The sequence below is a fragment of the Puma concolor genome, chromosome C1 (genome assembly GCF_028749965.1).
Source record: "Puma concolor isolate L17-30 chromosome C1, mPumCon1.1.hap2, whole genome shotgun sequence".
Taxonomy (NCBI): Eukaryota; Metazoa; Chordata; class Mammalia; order Carnivora; family Felidae; genus Puma; species Puma concolor.
The window spans coordinates 19,637,209-19,652,254 of record NC_141674.1 but is presented as its reverse complement, the minus strand read 5'-3'; the positions used below and the strand labels follow the sequence as shown (position 1 = coordinate 19,652,254).

Here is a 15,046-nt window from a genome sequence, read left to right as displayed (position 1 = left end):
GGCTCAGTCGGTAAAACATGCAACTCTTGATCTCCAGGTTGTGAGTCTGAGCCCCTTGTTGGGTGTAGAAATTACTTGAAAAAATAAAATCTTAACCCCCCCCCCCAACATTTATGATATAGTAATGGGTTTATTAGCATGAAATAACAAGACTGGAAGTTCAAGTTAAATTTTCCTTTTCTTTCATGCTTATTTTTATTTTTGAGAGAGAGAGGGAGGGAGGGGCAGAGAGAGAGGGGGGACAAAGGATCCAAAACAAGCTCTCTGCTGACAGCAGCAAGCCTGCTGTGGGGCTCTAACTCACGAACCATGAATTCATGTCCTGAGTCGAAGTTGGACACTCAACTGATTGAGCCACCCAGGTGCCCCTAAATTTTCCTTTTCTAATGATATCAGCTAAACTGTGGGGTGGTCTTTGACTCACCTTTTCACATGTATTTATCAGTTAACCACTAAATATAAGGAATCAGAAGAATAATGGAGAAGCCTGGGTTACTGGTGTGAGAACAAGTGGATTTACCATTTGGTCACTGACCTTCTACTGGGCTCAGAGGTGCCCAATCAATGGCAGCTATGTCGCAGGAGTGTCTGAAGGAGTGTGATTTAATGGTGGGCTAATAACTATCACAATTCTGAAACAGTTATGAGCATACATAATGTTGAGACACTTGCAATAACTACAATTTGAATGAAAAAATCTGTGATTTAGAGGCGCCTGGGTGGCTCAGTCAGCTGAGCGTCTGACTTTGGCTCAGGTCACGACCTTATGGTTCATGAGTTCAAGCCCCACATCGGGCTCTGTGCTGACAGCTCAGGGCCTGGAGCCTGCTTTGGATTCTGTGTCTCCCTCTCTCTCTGCCCCTCCCTCTCTCAAAAATAAACATTAAAAAAAATAAATAAATATTAAAAAAAATTTTTTTGGGGGCGCCTGGGTGGCTCAGTCGGTTAAGCGGCCGACTTCGGCTCAGGTCACGATCTCGCGGTCCGTGAGTTCGAGCCCCGCGTCAGGCTCTGTGCTGACAGCTCAGAGCCTGGAGCCTGTTTCAGACTCTGTGTCTGCCTCTCTCTGACCCTCCCCCATTCATGCTCTGTCTCTCTCTGTCTCAAAATTAAATAAATGTTAAAAAAATTTTTTTAAATAAATAAATAAATAAATAAATAAATTTTTAAAAAAATCTGTGATTTCAATTGGTGACAAAGCCACAGATACTGCTAATACTTCAATCCATATAGAAGGAAGTGGTAAATTTTGGTTACAGTTTAGTGAAAATATATCACTTTTTTTCCCATCCAAGTTTATCGGCCCTCTGTATTCTGAATCCCAGTTAAGAGCTTTTCTCTTAGAACAATAATCTGTGACATACGATTTGTAGCTATCACCACCACCACCACCATCCCAGGCCAGGAGACTCCCAGGACTTTGGAATCAGACAGAATCACTTCCATTTGCTATGTGACTGCGCCCAATTTCAACACCTCTCTGAACTGTTCCTTCCTGTCTAAAACAGAGACACTTAGACCTTAGTGCTGTGAAGATTTCCTTGAAGTATTTTGAAATCTGTCAGATGGGATGGATCTGAGCTATTATTATTGCTTTAGTTCTATGGAGAGGGGCCTGGGAAGGCTTCCCAGGGCCTGCCCCTCTGACTGTGTCACTTTGGAATCCCTACCAGTGCCCCAGTACCCAGCCTTCAAAGCCTGACATGATCTTGCCCCCAAATCCAAATTCTGCACTTGGCCTCTGGATGGCCCATATAATGGGTGTGTGTTAGTTGCCATCATTTAATAATTTCACATACAAATTGAGTTCTCTGGAACTTGGCCCGCTCCCCTGGCTCCCTCCTACCATTACATGCGGCATCAAACAAGAATGCAGATTGTTATCTGCATCTTTCAGGGTCCTCGAAGGTACCTGCAGGCTTGACTCCCTCGCTGGTGAACCAGCAGGCTCCACTGTGCAACACAGCCCTCCCCTCTCTGGCTTTGTCCTTGGCCCCATTCATGCATCCTCATACCCTGAGCTGCACGTGTCCTTTCATCACTCCTCCGTTTTGCCCTCTTCCTTCAACAGCCTCCCTGCGGCGCTCTGGGGAAGCCCAGTAAACACACACCTGTCTCCACCACCCTGATTTCATCAAACACCTACCCTGAGCCAGCCTGAACACACAGTCCTGTAGGGCAGAAACAGACAGGAACTCACCACTCACATGCACCCCTAAAAGGATTGGGGGCCTGACGTCCACAACATTGCCTTTATTTTTAAACAATATTTATTTATTTAAGAGGTCATCTCTACACCCGACGTGGGACTTGAGCTCACAACCCCAAGATCAAGAGTCGCATGCTCTTCCGACCGAGGCAGCCAGGCGCCCCACATAACCTTGCCTTTATTTTCTGCTCCTAGCACCTGGCAGGGCTAGGCAGTTAAGGGCAGAGTAAATGGTAGCTTCTATTTTAACGTTTATTTGTTTTTGAGACAGACAGAGACAGAGCATGAACGGGGGAGGGGCAGAGAGAGAGAGGGAGACACAGAATCGGAAACAGGCTCCAGGCTCTGAGCCATCAGCCCAGAGCCCGACGCGGGGCTCGAACTCACGGACCGTGAGATCGTGACCTGAGCTGAAGTTGGAGGCTTAACCGACTGAGCCACCCAGGCGCCCCAAGGTAGCTTCTATTTTAAAGGTAGTTTTCTGAGTTTATAAAAGTTCCTTCTGCATCTTTGTTGTAAAATATTCAAAGGTTAGCAGTAGGTCATTATATCTCTATTCTAGGCCCAAGTGGGGACCACTGTAAAGTTTCCATTCTCTGCATATGCAGGTACTCTGTATACTATTCTGAAAACATGTGGTTGTTGTTCATATTATAAGATAACCAATACCAAATGAATTAATACATGTTAAGTGCTTATAATACTGCCTGGCACAGTCAGCTGTTTTTTAACATGCCATGGACAGCTCTCTTAATCAGTATATGCTAATCTCCTTTTATTATTGTCCCCAAGCCAAGAATAGGAAAAGTCCCTGCGGGAACTTCATCTTGCAGAAAGAAGTGATATGTGCCCTCCCCCCGCCAAGGTAATGGGCGTTGATGTAACAGAAACCAAGTGAAAAGGCTCACCAATGTTCAGGGCGACCAGGGAGGGCTAATAAGGCACCCTGCCCCTCCTATGCTGAGGGCTGACTCGTGATATCCGACCATCTGAGGAGTAGGGATAGAGCCAGGACCCGGGCTGGGGAGACCCTCCCAGTACCTGGTCCAGGTCTAAGACTCCTGAGCGCTGCCAGGCAAGGCCTTTCCTGCCCTACCCAGCCTGGCCTCCCTGGTGAGTGGGGGAGGTGCTGCTCAGGCCTGATGCTGATCTCTCTTGACAGCTGCTCCTGAAGCTGGCAGGATGGGCAGGCGGGGGAAGGGACCAGATTTAAAGGTTCAGCTGCCCCGCCCCCTGCCAGACCTGGGAGGGCAGACGCTGGTGAGCATCCTCTGAGGTATGGCTCCCATGGATATGAGAGGTCAGACACCTCTATGCCCTGATTTCCACTCCTTGGTATTATGAACACCACTAATCCTCATTCTGCTTCCACCCCACAGGCCGCCAAGGAAGACTAGTGGCACCCACCATGAGATTTCGACGCCTGACCCCTGGCTACTTCCGGGTGCTACAGGTAAGTACCTCTAACCTACGGCTTCAGCCACGGACCCCCTCTTTCCCCTACCATAGCTGGGCTAACACCCCCAGCATCCAGGCTGTCACGTTTCCTGCCGCCTGAGCGGCCAGGGCCCAGATGGGCAGTGAAGCGAGAGGGATTGGGGTGGAATCTCCCTGGGGCAGCAATGGCATCCATATCTCCTTCACCCAGCTGTACCCGCTCAGCTCCTTCCCACCCCCCCACCTTCCCAGAAGTCTCAACTAACCCCTCAGATGGACCCTCTGTGTATCTCCAGATGCAGATAGCTGGGGAGCTCAAAGCAGAGCCCCGGAGTCCACTGGCCGGGGTAGTGGCTACACTGCTGGCTGTCCTTGGACTGGGTGGCTCCTGCTATGCTGTCTGGAAGATGGTGGGGCAGCGGCGGCCGCCACAGGCCTGATGATAAAGTAGGCAGCCTCACGCCCGGGTCCTGGGGGAGGTGACTCAGTGGGGGCTGCAATCTCGGGAGCCCACTTCTTTTCTGAGTGTCAGTCCCTGATCTTCCCTCTCCCCTTCACTGACCTGGGCTCCATCTTGGGGCTCCAGCTCAGATGCCAGGACCCCTGAGGGAAAGCAAGGCTGTAGGTCCAAAGCCGGACCAAGTGGGGAATGGACACCCTCGGCCCTGTAAACAAGAGTAACAGAGAAACCCCTACAGGGCAGGAGTTTGGAGGAGTGGCCTGGAGGTTAGAGAGTCAGAGACAAGTCCTCTTCATCCAGTTCCTTTATTGGGGGTGAGGGCACCCAGAAGAGGCCATCCACTCCCCAAACCCAGGGCCAAAATAGGTTGGCACAGTCTTTGCCAGCCTAGCCCTTGCACCACTGTCCATGGGCAGTTCCCCTACCCTACATCCTCAGGCCATGTCAGGGAGATGTGTCCATCTCGGGGGCCTCAGTGGATACTTCTGTGGGCACGGCCAGCCGCTGGGGGGGCACATAAGAGCCCATACCCGCTGCCCTTTCGGCCTCCTCCTGACTGTAGGGCTCCACGCTCAGCTGCTTTAGCCTGGTTGAAAGAAGAGAGAGAGTTGGGAGCTGACCAGATGCAAGCCCTGTCTGCCCAGCACCCGTCCACCAGTCCTCTCCTTACTCCTTCATACCTCTTCTTGTGGTCTTTGGATCGGAAGTGGGTCTTCAGGGTGGTGGAATCGACGAAGTACCTCCTGTAGGGATGGGAGGTGGGTAAGGAGGAGAGTGAGGTGATGCATCTCAGGTATGCCTATCTCCCTCACGCGGGGCTCTGAGCCTGAAGTGATGGGAGGTCAGCAGAACCCGCGCGTCCTGGGGCCCGGACCTCACGCCCCCGTCCCGTCCCGCGTACCCTTCTCCTCCCCAGGCCAGGCCCGGCCGGGACTCACGCGCAGGCCAGACAGCGATGCAGGCCGCCCCCTGGCAGGTCGGGGTCGGGCTCGGAGCCCAGGTCTGGACGAGACCGTGCGGGAACCTGGGGCCGCAGCTCGCGGTGAATTTCGTCCAGGTCCGGCTGCCGCCGCTTCGCCTTCATCTGGCGGGCCAGGGAGTGGGTTCGGTGAGCACCCGTCCGACGGGAGCGACCCATGGCCAGTGACGGCGGGGCCAGGGGGCCCAGAGCCGGGTCAGGGGCACACGTGCGGGCGCTTCCGGATTGCTGGATGACGTCAAGGACGCCCGGGGGCGGAGCAGGTTCGTCCAGACTGCCTCAGATGACGTCACTCGCGCAGGCCGCTCCTTGAGCGCCCCCAGGCGGCGGTCGACGTCAGAGACGGAGCGCCGGGCGGGGCCCAAAGCTGCGGCTTCCGCCCAGGGCGAGGCTTTGGCCCGGGAGCGGCTGGGTGGTGCGGGCCCCCGGGGGATTCCGCCCCCTGACCTCCGGTCCCTTCTGGCCCGACCTGTCTCTACTCCATCCCTTGGCACTATCACCCCATGCTTGTTCCCAGATCTTAGACTCCACGGTCAGCAAGGGGAGGGAATATGCCTTGAGCATGTCTGGGAGGCACTGAAAAATGTCTGTGATGTGAATAAATGAATTAATGAGTGTGAGTGAGTAAGTTTGGGATCTGGCCCCCACAGGGACTCCTGAGATACCTCCAGTTCCTGACAAAGCGCTCACCACTTCTCACCGTTCCCCAGTTATTCCCTTGGGTCTCCGTCCTTCGTGCACCCCCTGTCAAATCCGTGAGCAAGGAGTGTTCTGCTCGGGCATCTCCTCAGACTGCACGGGGTCAGCAACTCTCACAAGAAGTGGAAGGGCTGGCAGAAGCACCTCTCATCTTTGCCCCCTTTCTCTGAGCCCTGGACTCCCTGGTGTGGGCTGGCAGCAAAGGCAGAGATACAGCCTAGGTATTTTGTGCTCAGAGTGGGGGGATGGCCAGAGAGCCTTTCTCCGTTCATTGGAGCCTGGTGCCTTCCTGGCTGACCAGAGGAGCTCAGCAATAATTCAGGGGCTCCAGCTCTTTGGAACCTGTTGCCAGGAAACAGGGAGACATGCACGTGCATCCCTGGGGAGAGGAATCGGTTTCCAGCCCAGACAAAGCAGAGAAATGTAAGCCCAGGGTGCCAGCCAGGGGCTTTGAGACCTCCCCACTCCAGTTCACAGTTGAGTGGGGACATAGGGCAGGCCCTGCTGAAGGCACAACTGGTATGGCTACAGTCACAGGGGCACCAGTGTGGGTCTTGGGCCCAAGGACTTTATAAATGGACTTTGTGAATGCAAGCAGATTTTTTTTGGAGCCATTCCAAGAGATCAAATTCAAGTACCCGTAGGGCCAGGAAGCGGGCCTCCGTGGAGAGAGATGTCTCCATTATTCTTGGCCAATATGGGTCAAGACGAGGGGCTGAGGCCACAGAAGCCAGCTCTGTCCTGTCTCCACCCCAGACTCCTCTGGATCAGCTCACCTGCCTGACAGTGTGCCAGCTGGGGAGGCTGGTGCATCTTTAATGAAGTCACCTGATCCCTGGGACAGGCTCTGGGCCTCACCAAGTTCCTGGAGCCAGACCCGCTGGGTGCCCACTGAGTCACTGCCTTCCTGAGCTTCGGTGCCAGGTCTGTTTTCCCTGCAGCCATGAACCAGGCCTTCTGGAAAACCTACAAGTCCAAAGTGTTACAGACCCTCAGTGGGGAATCTGAGGAAGACCTGGCAGAGGAGGTGGGTACCATCCATGTTTGCTGGGTGGGTCATGGGCAGAGAGAGCAGGAGTGAGATACAATGAAGAGCAAGGGACAGGCTCTGTGAGGGGAGGCACATTTGTGCAGAAACAATTGGCACCTTCAAGGATGACAAATGGCCTGGTGCCGAAAGCCAGGATATTTCAGGAAACTGAGGAAGAAGATTGGGGGGCCACGGGAAAAATGGTCATTGTCTCCCACGACAGACTCCATCTCCAAAGATGGCAGCCAAGGGCTGCCACATGGAAGAGACCAGGAGGCAGTAGCCACATGGGGCACATGCAGCTTGACACAACTTCCTAATGGGCAGAGCTAAGCAGAATTGGGATGGCTTGCCTGGAGAGGAAGTGAGGCCTATGGTCCTAGAAGTCGTGCTTGCCCTTAGAGGGTCACTGTTGCAGCATCAGATCAGAGCCAGACTTGGAGCATGTTTATTCTGACGTTTAAAAAAAATCAAAAAGGCTCTGACACTGGGAACGGTCTTACATCTAGAGGCTGTAATAAGTAGCAGTTTGTGCAAACAGATGTGGCAGGGGCAGGAACTAGTTCTATAGGGTGTGTGTGTGTGTGTGTGTGTGTGCATCTCCATCTTTGTGTCTGTGGATGGGTGGAGAGGTTTAGTGTGCTGTAGGTGGGCCTCTGTGCCGCTGCCTGCATTTCTGTAAGTTCACAGGTGTGAATGGTATAACAGTGTATGTGTCCTTGTATAGGTGCCTCACAGCACGTACAGCTATGTACAGGCGAAGAGGCATAGCCCTGTGGAGGCATGCTCATGTACAGGTGTGTGTCTACATCAGCATGCATGCTGTTGTCCACACATTTTTGGGTGTGTGTGGATACGTCCATGGGTGGGCAGGTATGTGGGCTTGAGGGTGTCTGCAGGGGTTTCCTATACAGGTAAGGTATGTGACTGGGTGACTTTGTGTAGAGGTACACTTGTATGTATTTATGGAGGGCGTGAGGGGACCAGATGGGTGTTTAGTTGTGGGGGGTTGGGGTGCCGGGGTGTGCGTACCAGGCTAGCAGCGGGGGAGGGAAGTCCCATTCCTCTGGGACCTCTCTCATGCTGGGAGGGGTCTTGTGTCCCAGAGAGGGAACCCAGCGTTAGTGGACTCTGAGCCGGCAGAACCTACCGAAGAGGCTTTCCATCCCATGTCCCAGTTGGCCCGCCGGGTGAGTTCTTCCTTCTTTACCCCAGCCCTGGGGAGTCTGGAGGAGGCTGCTGTGGAATCCTGGGAGGTGGTGCTATGACCCTTCCCTGACTCCCAGCCCCTTCCTCCTAGGTTCAGGGGGTCGGGGTGAAAGGTTGGCTGACAATGTCGTCTCTGTTTAACAAAGAAGATGAGGACAAGCTGCTGCCACCGGAGCCCTGTGCCGACCAGTACGTGTTGGTGGGGGCTGGGATGGGCCTGGGGTCTCCCTTCTCCCACGTCCTTTCCTTCTGGTCTATTTGTCTTTCTGACCAAGGAGGGAGGGGGAGAGGCAGCCACGGGCTGTTTCAGTTTCTCTCAGCAGGAAAGAGGCCAAATCATCATGTCTGGAGATTAGGTTAGATCTCAGGAGGACTTTAAGGGCTGTTGGGATTGAGGTGCTAGAAGGTATTTTAGGCTCTTTTTCCCCATCCACATGGGAGGGGTCATCTCCCTACAATCAGGGAACAGAAGACAGAAACTTTAGGCGCTTGGAACTGAGGGTGGTCCAGATCAGTGGTTCCCAATACCCTCATCCTCCTAGGGAATTTCTGCCAGACCCTCCTTCAAAGATTCTGATTCAGCAGGTGCAGGATGAGGCCTGGGGTCTATATTTGCAGCCAGGCTCCTGAAGACCTGAGGCAGGCTAGTCTAGGGACCACTATCTTGCTGGGGATTAGGGGATGGTACCCGGGCCAGCTCCTTTCTCCTAGCTCTATTTTGGCACACACTGCCTCCCTGCCCTTTCCTTCAGCCCAGTCCTGCCTCCTTCCTCTGACATTCCCTTATTCCTTTCTCCCCTCCAGTCCCCCTGACCCACCCATCTCTCCAGCTCCGGGGTTTCCTTTCTGTCCCCTGGCGCTCATCTCTTGTCCCTCCCAGAGCTCCAAGGACCCTTCCTTAGACCTGAGGCTCCCACCTCAAGCCTCATCACCGTTCCTTGACTGCCCTTCCCCTCCATGCCACCTCCCCAGTCCTCCTCCCGGCTAAGCCTCTGATCTAGGCGTTTCTCATTCCTCTGGGTCTCCTCACCTGTCCCTTTCTCCAGGGTTCCCTCATTTTCCTAGTCCCCCTTTCCCTCCACCCCAGAACATTGCCCCTGCCCCCGCCCCCGCCCTGCCTCTTTCCCCAGCGCTGCAACCCCGGCTTCGAAGACCCTTTCTCGAAGAGTCTGACCTCGCCCCTTCCCCCGGATGGGGACCTGCGCGGGGTCTCACTCCTCCCGCTAGCACCGCTGGGCCCCGCCACTCTCTCCGGTCCCCTCCCACAGCTTTCCGGACCCGGCACCTCAGGCTTCCCTTCTCTGGCCTTGCCCCTCTCCCCGAGTTCCTTCCCTAAACCCCGGAACCCTACTCTCTCCCCAGGGATCTTGGTCTCGGCCCCCTCTTCTCAGACCCCTCCCCTAATCCCCTGACCCTGTCCCACTCCGGCCTCCTTTCCCAGTGCCTCTGAACCCTCCCCTGGCCTCCAGGTCCTGACCTGCGTCCAGTCTCCCGGCACGCCCCCCCCCCCCCCCCCCCCCCGTCATCTGACCTCACCCTGGCTTCCCCGGCCCCACTCTTAGCGTCTGCACCCCGTCTCCCCTCTTCGTCCTCTCCTCCCGCCTCTCGGCCGGCCCCTGACCCGTCCCTCTCCCGCAGCCCGCTGGCGGCGAAGTCCCCCTCGCAGGCGGTGGCCGCGGCGGAGGCGGAGCCGCGAGGGTCCGGATTCTGGGACACGTTCGCCAGCAGGTGGCAGCAGCAGCAGGCGGCCGCGGCGTCAATACTGCGCGGCGCCGAACCCACCCGGGAGCCGGACCCCGAAGCCCGGGACGAGGCCGCGGAGGAGGCCGCCGAGCGCCCGGAGCCTGGGGAGGCCGACACCGTGGCCGGCTTCAAGTGGGGCTTCCTCACCCACAAACTGGCCGAGATGAGGGTGAAGGCTGCGCCCAAGGGTGACTAGCCGGCCGGTCCAACAAGGCGCCCGCTCTTCCCCTCGCCCCCTCCCCCCCCCATAAAAGCCCTGACCCTGACCCGACACCCTGTGTGACCGCGTGCTTTTGTCCGGACCTCAGGGATGACTGCTTCTGGGTGGGCAACCTCAAGGCGGGGTCCAGCTCAAAGCGTCCTCCCCCTCTCCCCCCAAAAACGTACAGGGAGAAAATGACCAGACAGTCCTGGTGTCAGGAAAGGTTGTGTCCCATTTAGACTACAACTTTCCAGGAAGCTGAGGAGCCCCAGAGGACAGGGCCCGTCGCCCTGTCCAGCCTCTTTTCATTCGACAAACGTTGCCTGTGGCCCTTTTATGTGCACAGTCCCTGTACTCGGGGAAGGAAGGTCAGAGACAAAGGAAAGAACCCAAACTACCAGCGGGTCCCACACAAAGTGACAAGTTGAGGCATAAAAATAAGGCTGTACTTGGGAGCTCGGAGGAGATGAGGCCGATTGGGAAATTCAGGAATTTCTGAGGGAGAATGAATATATGTAATCTTAGAAGAATGAGTGGAAAAAAAGGGGAAGGTAACTCAGGCAAAGGGAGGATGGACCGTAAACAAAGACTTGGACGTGTGGACGTGTGTGAGGCAAACAGGGGACCCTGTGTGTCTCTGACGGAAAGGAAGACAGTGGCAGGATGTGAGGCTCCTGGTTGGCAAAATCCTCATTTGAAGAGTCCCTTCCTTTACTGCCCTCAATTCTGGATTCTTCACATCTCAGCCCATTCATAGCTAGTAACCAAAAGGGGGCAGCAAATCTCCAGGAATGCGGGCGGCCTTTCCGGACCGGCGGATCCCAGGTTTTTGGGGCAGACCCCTCGGCAGAACTCCCCAAACGCGCTATTCCAGGCTCCCAGCTTTAGTTTGGACCGACCTCAGGTCAGGATCAGTGGGGAAGATGATCATAATAGAGTTACTACCAATTCAGTAGCGGTCTTAGCGGCTGTCGTTTATTGAACATTTCCTATACGCCAGTCACTTGGCCATGAGCTTGAGGACCCTTTCAAAAATACTTTGATCACCGAGGGGTGCAACTGTGATTCGGAGAGGTTAAGTGTCTGCCTAGGGTCACGCAGTGAGCCTGGAACCCACACTCCAAACCCACGCACCTAACCACGCAAGTCCGCCCCGCCTCTTTCCTCAATATGGACTCTCTAATCCAACATCACGACTCCTTTAAATAACATTGTGGCTTTATTCAGCAGATTCTCTGATCTCCCACCCCAGACCTCTCTCCCCAGACCCGGCCTCCACAGGGGCCACATAGCTGCCCCCTCCCCCTCCGCCGTCTGCGCTGGGAAGGGCCTTTGGGAATCATTTTGTCCCAGCCTCCCAAGGTTCACAAGGGGAAGCCCAGATCCAGAGGGAAGGTCTCGCCCCACGGCACCCGGCGCGTCAGAGGCAGGGCGTCCCTTCCGGTGCCCGGGTCCAGCCCCGCGCCCACCCCTTAACCCTGCCCGGACCCCGGACTTCCCGGAAGCCCGCTCCCGAGCGGCCGCAGTCACACCTCGGACTCGCGCGGCGGGTCGCGGGCGCGCTGGCAGCCGTACAGCCACTGGATGACGCGCGCGTTGCGCTCCACCACGGACACCGGGGGGCGCCCGTCCCGCGCCGAGCCCGCGGCCTCCGAGCCGCCGCCGCCGCCGCCGCCAACCCCGCCGCCGCCAGCACCGTCCGGACGATCCGTGTCGCTGGACGTCCAGTCGCTGGTGTCCCCGGAGCCGGGCGGCGGCGGCGCCCCGGGCTGGGGGCTGGCGTCGGCGCCCCAGCTCTGCGGAGAGAAGCGCTCAGCGCCCAGCACCTCCACCAGCGCGCGCTCCAGGCCGCAGTAGTTGAAGAAGCGCTCCTTCTCCGACAAGGGCAGTGAGCATGTGGGGCACAGCGCCCGCTTTCCTGACGCTTCCGGGGCATCTTGGGGAGCGGCCCAAGCCCCAGGAGCCGCTGGTCGCTCGGTTGGGCCGGGACTGCTCGAGGTGGCGTCGCGGGGGGCCCCCAGGAAGAGGCGCCGCACCAGCCCCTGGCCCTTGGCGTTCTCTTTGTTCACCGAAGCCTTGCAGTCCCGCTTCTGGCGGTAGAAGATGAGGGAGTCAGGCCTTGGCAGCCGCCTGCCGCTGCTCCGGCGGGCGGGCCTGGGTGTCCTGGGCGATCCAGGGGGTCCCAACTCATTGTAGGGGTGCGGGGAGAGCGGTCCGGGACCCCCACGCAGGGCTGGCTCCTGACGTCGTGCTATCACTTGGTGTGTCTTGACATACTTGGCTTTGTCGGCCTCCAACCTCTCCACGGCGCTGGGGGTCCGTCCCCTGGACGGGGTGGAGGGAGAGGCCAGGATCATCTTAGCGGAGCTGGGCAGGATAGTACCCCATAAGCCACTGGAGGGAGGAAGCCAGTTGAGGAGCCAAGAGCAATTGGTCGGGACTCCCTGGTACCTACAGGGAAGGAGGAATGGTCAGTGGGAAAGAGTAGATGGCCCTGCACCTCTCCTGTAGGCATTCCTGGGAATAGGATCAGCCAGCCACCCCTCCCCCATCCAAATCAACCAGTGCCGTGTCCAGGGGGCAGAAGCTCAGGCCACCTCTTCCCCTGCTCTCCTATCCCTCAAAGAGGTTGAGCAGGGGCTCCCTGGCCGCCCAGAAAAAAAAATGCCCCTTTGGGGCACCTGGGTGGCTCAGTCGGTTAAGCACCGACTTCGGCTCGGGTCGTGATCTCACAGTCCGTGAGTTCGAGCCCCGCGTCAGGCTCTGTGCTAACAGCTCAGAGCCTGGAGCCTGCTTTGGATTCTGTGTCTCCCTCTCTCTCTGCCCCTCCCCTGCTCATGCTCTGTCTGTCTGTCTCAAAAATAATAAATAAAAACATTAAAAAAATTTTTTTAATGCCCCTTTGAGGGTGCCCTAATCTGGCCACGGAGCCATGCCAAGCAAGCATCAGCAAGCAGGACACTTGGAAAAGGAAGTGGGGCTGGTCCCAGCTCAATTCCCGCAAGTGGCCTCAACCGGAAAAAATACCTCTTCCCAACCCAGCAACTTTGAATCCTAGACAAGAAGGCTCCCCAGCCACAGGCTGGCTCTGGCGGGGCCCACCCTTCCCTCCCTGAAGCACTGGGGGTCAGGGATATAACTACAGGGTAGGAACCTCCAGTAATTGCAGCCAACTGCCCTGCCCAGTCCCAGCAGGGCCATGGGGAAGGAGAGAGAGTTGGTCACAAGGTCAGATCAGCCAGCTACCTGCCACCTCTGTACCTCTGCCAAGGAAATTCCCCAATGCCCAACTGTAAACATCACCTCTGCGTTTCCATTTCACGGAGAAGGAAACTGATAGAGAGCAAGGGGCTTAATCAGGTCTTACTGAGAGTTAGGAGACGGGTCTCTAACCTCACACTGCAGAACTAGTCCAGCTGGCGCCTCTCCTTGCCTATCAGAACTTCCCTCTTGTGTTTTGCTTCTATTCCTGCTGCTATAAAACCAAGCAGTTTCCATGAGATGTGGGCCCTTTGCCTCACTCAAAAGTTCCCTCCACAAATTCTTCCCCATAACCGGCCAGCATTCCCGGAAATCTGCCCTCGGGGTCCCTGCCCTCTTCTCATCCTGAGACCCTGTGACCCTTGTCCGCCACCTCCCCTCGGCCACTGGGGAAGAGGACCTGGAGCGGTTGTAAATCAAGAGCTGACAGTTCCGCTGGCAGTAACAGAGGGGGCCACCCACATGGCTCAGCAAACCCCATGCCACCCCTGCTCCCTGAATCCTCCATTCAGCTGAAAGGGAGACATAAGTTCTGGGGGCTGAGGGGACCTGACCTCCAGTCTAGAGGCAACAAAAGAACAGAACTTGCCAGGGATAGAGGGAGGGTCCCCGCCCCCAGAGGCCTTGGAACAGAGACCCTGCCAACCCCCCCAGCCCAGCATAGCCAGTTCAGCTTTACTGGCTCTGTCTCTGTCTCTCTCTGTGTCTCTCTGCCTCTGTCTCTGTCTCTCTGTCTCTCTGTCTCTCTCTCTCTCTCTCACACACACACACACACACACACACACACACACCTATCTAGTGTTTAGTAAGTCAGTCCATAGGTAGTTGGTGGCTGGGAACTCAGGCAGCAAGGAGAGCCTGGAAGTGTCCTCCCTCCCAGCTCTCAAGAAATAACACCAGGCAATGGGTCAGATTCCAAGGTCCCAGGAGGGCACTGTGCTTGTCTGACCTCATGGTTATCCTCCCATCCCCTTCTCCTCTTCCCAGCCCAGAGGAGCAAGGCTATAAAAAGTCCTTAAACACAGGGACCAAAATAATCTGCCGTCCGCTGTCTCTTCCCTGCCTCCTGGGTTGGCCCTGATGCTCGACCACAGATGTTCCACCCTAGAAGCCTGGCAGACATTAGGGTGCCCTCCGTCCGTTTGCCCACCTTCTCCCAGTCCTGTGGTTAGTGGTCTGAACTTTGCTCGTGGCTTCAGCTCTGGACATGGGCTGGGGGATTTGTTCGCTGGCTTCGTGTCAGCCTCCCAGCTCTAGGGTCCCTGAGTGCCTGCCCACCCCAGCCTGGGCTCAGGATGCACTCACCTCTGAGTATGGAGGCTGAATGCAGGGGTCCCTGGGAAGGACCACAGGAGGCCAGGAGGGACAGCAAGGACTGGAAGTAACTTTGGTAGCAGCCAAACCTCACTCTCTACAGGAAAAGGCGAGAGAGCCTCCACCCCCCCCCCCTCCAGATTAACCCTTGCCTTCCTGACCAGGAGCCTGGTCTCCAGTTAACTCCTTCCTGGTCACAGTCTCAGTGCTGGAGAGGACCCTTGGACCAGGTCCAGCTCCTTTATTTTACAGCTGGCCACACAGGCCCTGACAGGTTAAGTGATTTGTATGGAGGCACAGTGAGCTTGGGACACTGCCAGGACCCTAGATAAGGTCTCCTGATTCCCTAGCTTCCTCCAGAGGCCTGGGGTAGGGACATTCTATTCATGTGGGGCCAGTCCCCTCTGCTAGGCGTTTGCAGAACCTCTTGGTTAAATGGGAAGGCAGAGCAGGGTCCTAACTGACTGTGCTGTTTCCTCTGTAGCAGGTTTAGGCCTGTCCTG

The 15,046-nt window shown here is 56.3% G+C and overlaps 4 protein-coding genes across 7 annotated transcripts; 2 read left to right on the top strand and 2 right to left on the bottom strand.

The window, feature by feature from the left end:
• The first annotated feature begins 3,369 nt into the window (after nucleotides 1-3,369).
• Nucleotides 3,370-5,135, top strand: ZNF593OS (ZNF593 opposite strand). 2 transcript variants are annotated; one of them, XM_086716114.1, is made up of 4 exons: nucleotides 3,370-3,485; nucleotides 3,589-3,662; nucleotides 3,943-4,093; nucleotides 5,023-5,135. In XM_086716114.1, the coding sequence occupies exons 2-3, from the start codon at nucleotides 3,618-3,620 to the stop codon at nucleotides 4,084-4,086; spliced, it is 189 nt and encodes a 62-aa protein (XP_086572240.1). In that variant the 5' UTR covers nucleotides 3,370-3,485; nucleotides 3,589-3,617; the 3' UTR covers nucleotides 4,087-4,093; nucleotides 5,023-5,135. The 2 variants fall into 2 exon arrangements, with proteins under 2 accessions (XP_086572240.1, XP_086572238.1); XM_086716112.1 differs by lacking the exon at nucleotides 5,023-5,135 and having other exon boundaries at nucleotides 3,370-3,469; nucleotides 3,943-4,086.
• On the bottom strand, nucleotides 4,398-5,244 carry ZNF593 (zinc finger protein 593). The gene is made up of 3 exons (XM_086716111.1): nucleotides 5,045-5,244; nucleotides 4,787-4,849; nucleotides 4,398-4,692 (listed from the first exon to the last, which is right to left on the bottom strand). Exons 1-3 carry the CDS (start codon nucleotides 5,242-5,244, stop codon nucleotides 4,551-4,553), a joined length of 405 nt encoding a protein of 134 aa, XP_086572237.1. The 3' UTR covers nucleotides 4,398-4,550.
• A 1,445-nt stretch (nucleotides 5,245-6,689) lies between these two features.
• Nucleotides 6,690-9,997, top strand: CC1H1orf232 (chromosome C1 C1orf232 homolog). The gene is made up of 4 exons (XM_086716115.1): nucleotides 6,690-6,811; nucleotides 7,921-8,004; nucleotides 8,115-8,212; nucleotides 9,662-9,997. The coding sequence occupies exons 1-4, from the start codon at nucleotides 6,728-6,730 to the stop codon at nucleotides 9,960-9,962; spliced, it is 567 nt and encodes a 188-aa protein (XP_086572241.1). The 5' UTR covers nucleotides 6,690-6,727; the 3' UTR covers nucleotides 9,963-9,997.
• A 924-nt stretch (nucleotides 9,998-10,921) lies between these two features.
• FAM110D (family with sequence similarity 110 member D) lies at nucleotides 10,922-14,635 on the bottom strand. Of its 3 annotated transcripts, none has more exons than XM_086716109.1 (2): nucleotides 14,535-14,635; nucleotides 10,922-12,419 (listed from the first exon to the last, which is right to left on the bottom strand). In XM_086716109.1, the coding sequence occupies exon 2, from the start codon at nucleotides 12,323-12,325 to the stop codon at nucleotides 11,495-11,497; it is 831 nt and encodes a 276-aa protein (XP_086572235.1). In that variant the 5' UTR covers nucleotides 12,326-12,419; nucleotides 14,535-14,635; the 3' UTR covers nucleotides 10,922-11,494. The 3 variants fall into 3 exon arrangements, with proteins under 3 accessions (XP_086572235.1, XP_086572234.1, XP_086572236.1); XM_086716108.1 differs by lacking the exon at nucleotides 14,535-14,635 and adding an exon at nucleotides 14,380-14,522; XM_086716110.1 differs by lacking the exon at nucleotides 14,535-14,635 and adding an exon at nucleotides 12,996-13,109.
• Between the last annotated feature and the right edge of the window lie 411 nt (nucleotides 14,636-15,046).

What these genes read in the sequence shown, in the direction of transcription:
- ZNF593OS (XM_086716114.1), top strand. Translation starts at nt 3,618, where the DNA reads ATGAGATTTCGACGCCTGACCCCTGGCTACTTCCGGGTGCTACAG. An exon ending in GCTACTTCCGGGTGCTACAG is followed by an intron (nt 3,663 to 3,942) that starts GTAAGTACCTCT and finishes GTGTATCTCCAG; the next exon opens with ATGCAGATAGCTGGGGAGCT.
- ZNF593 (XM_086716111.1), bottom strand. Translation starts at nt 5,244, where the DNA reads ATGGGTCGCTCCCGTCGGACGGGTGCTCACCGAACCCACTCCCTGGCC. An exon ending in CATCGCTGTCTGGCCTGCGC is followed by an intron (nt 4,850 to 5,044) that starts GTGAGTCCCGGC and finishes CCATCCCTACAG; the next exon opens with GAGGTACTTCGTCGATTCCA. An exon ending in TCCAAAGACCACAAGAAGAG is followed by an intron (nt 4,693 to 4,786) that starts GTATGAAGGAGT and finishes TCTTTCAACCAG; the next exon opens with GCTAAAGCAGCTGAGCGTGG.
- CC1H1orf232 (XM_086716115.1), top strand. Translation starts at nt 6,728, where the DNA reads ATGAACCAGGCCTTCTGGAAAACCTACAAGTCCAAAGTGTTACAGACC. An exon ending in AGGAAGACCTGGCAGAGGAG is followed by an intron (nt 6,812 to 7,920) that starts GTGGGTACCATC and finishes CTTGTGTCCCAG; the next exon opens with AGAGGGAACCCAGCGTTAGT. An exon ending in TGTCCCAGTTGGCCCGCCGG is followed by an intron (nt 8,005 to 8,114) that starts GTGAGTTCTTCC and finishes CCTTCCTCCTAG; the next exon opens with GTTCAGGGGGTCGGGGTGAA.
- FAM110D (XM_086716108.1), bottom strand. Translation starts at nt 14,438, where the DNA reads ATGTCCAGAGCTGAAGCCACGAGCAAAGTTCAGACCACTAACCACAGG. An exon ending in AACCACAGGACTGGGAGAAG is followed by an intron (nt 12,420 to 14,379) that starts GTGGGCAAACGG and finishes CCTTCCCTGTAG; the next exon opens with GTACCAGGGAGTCCCGACCA.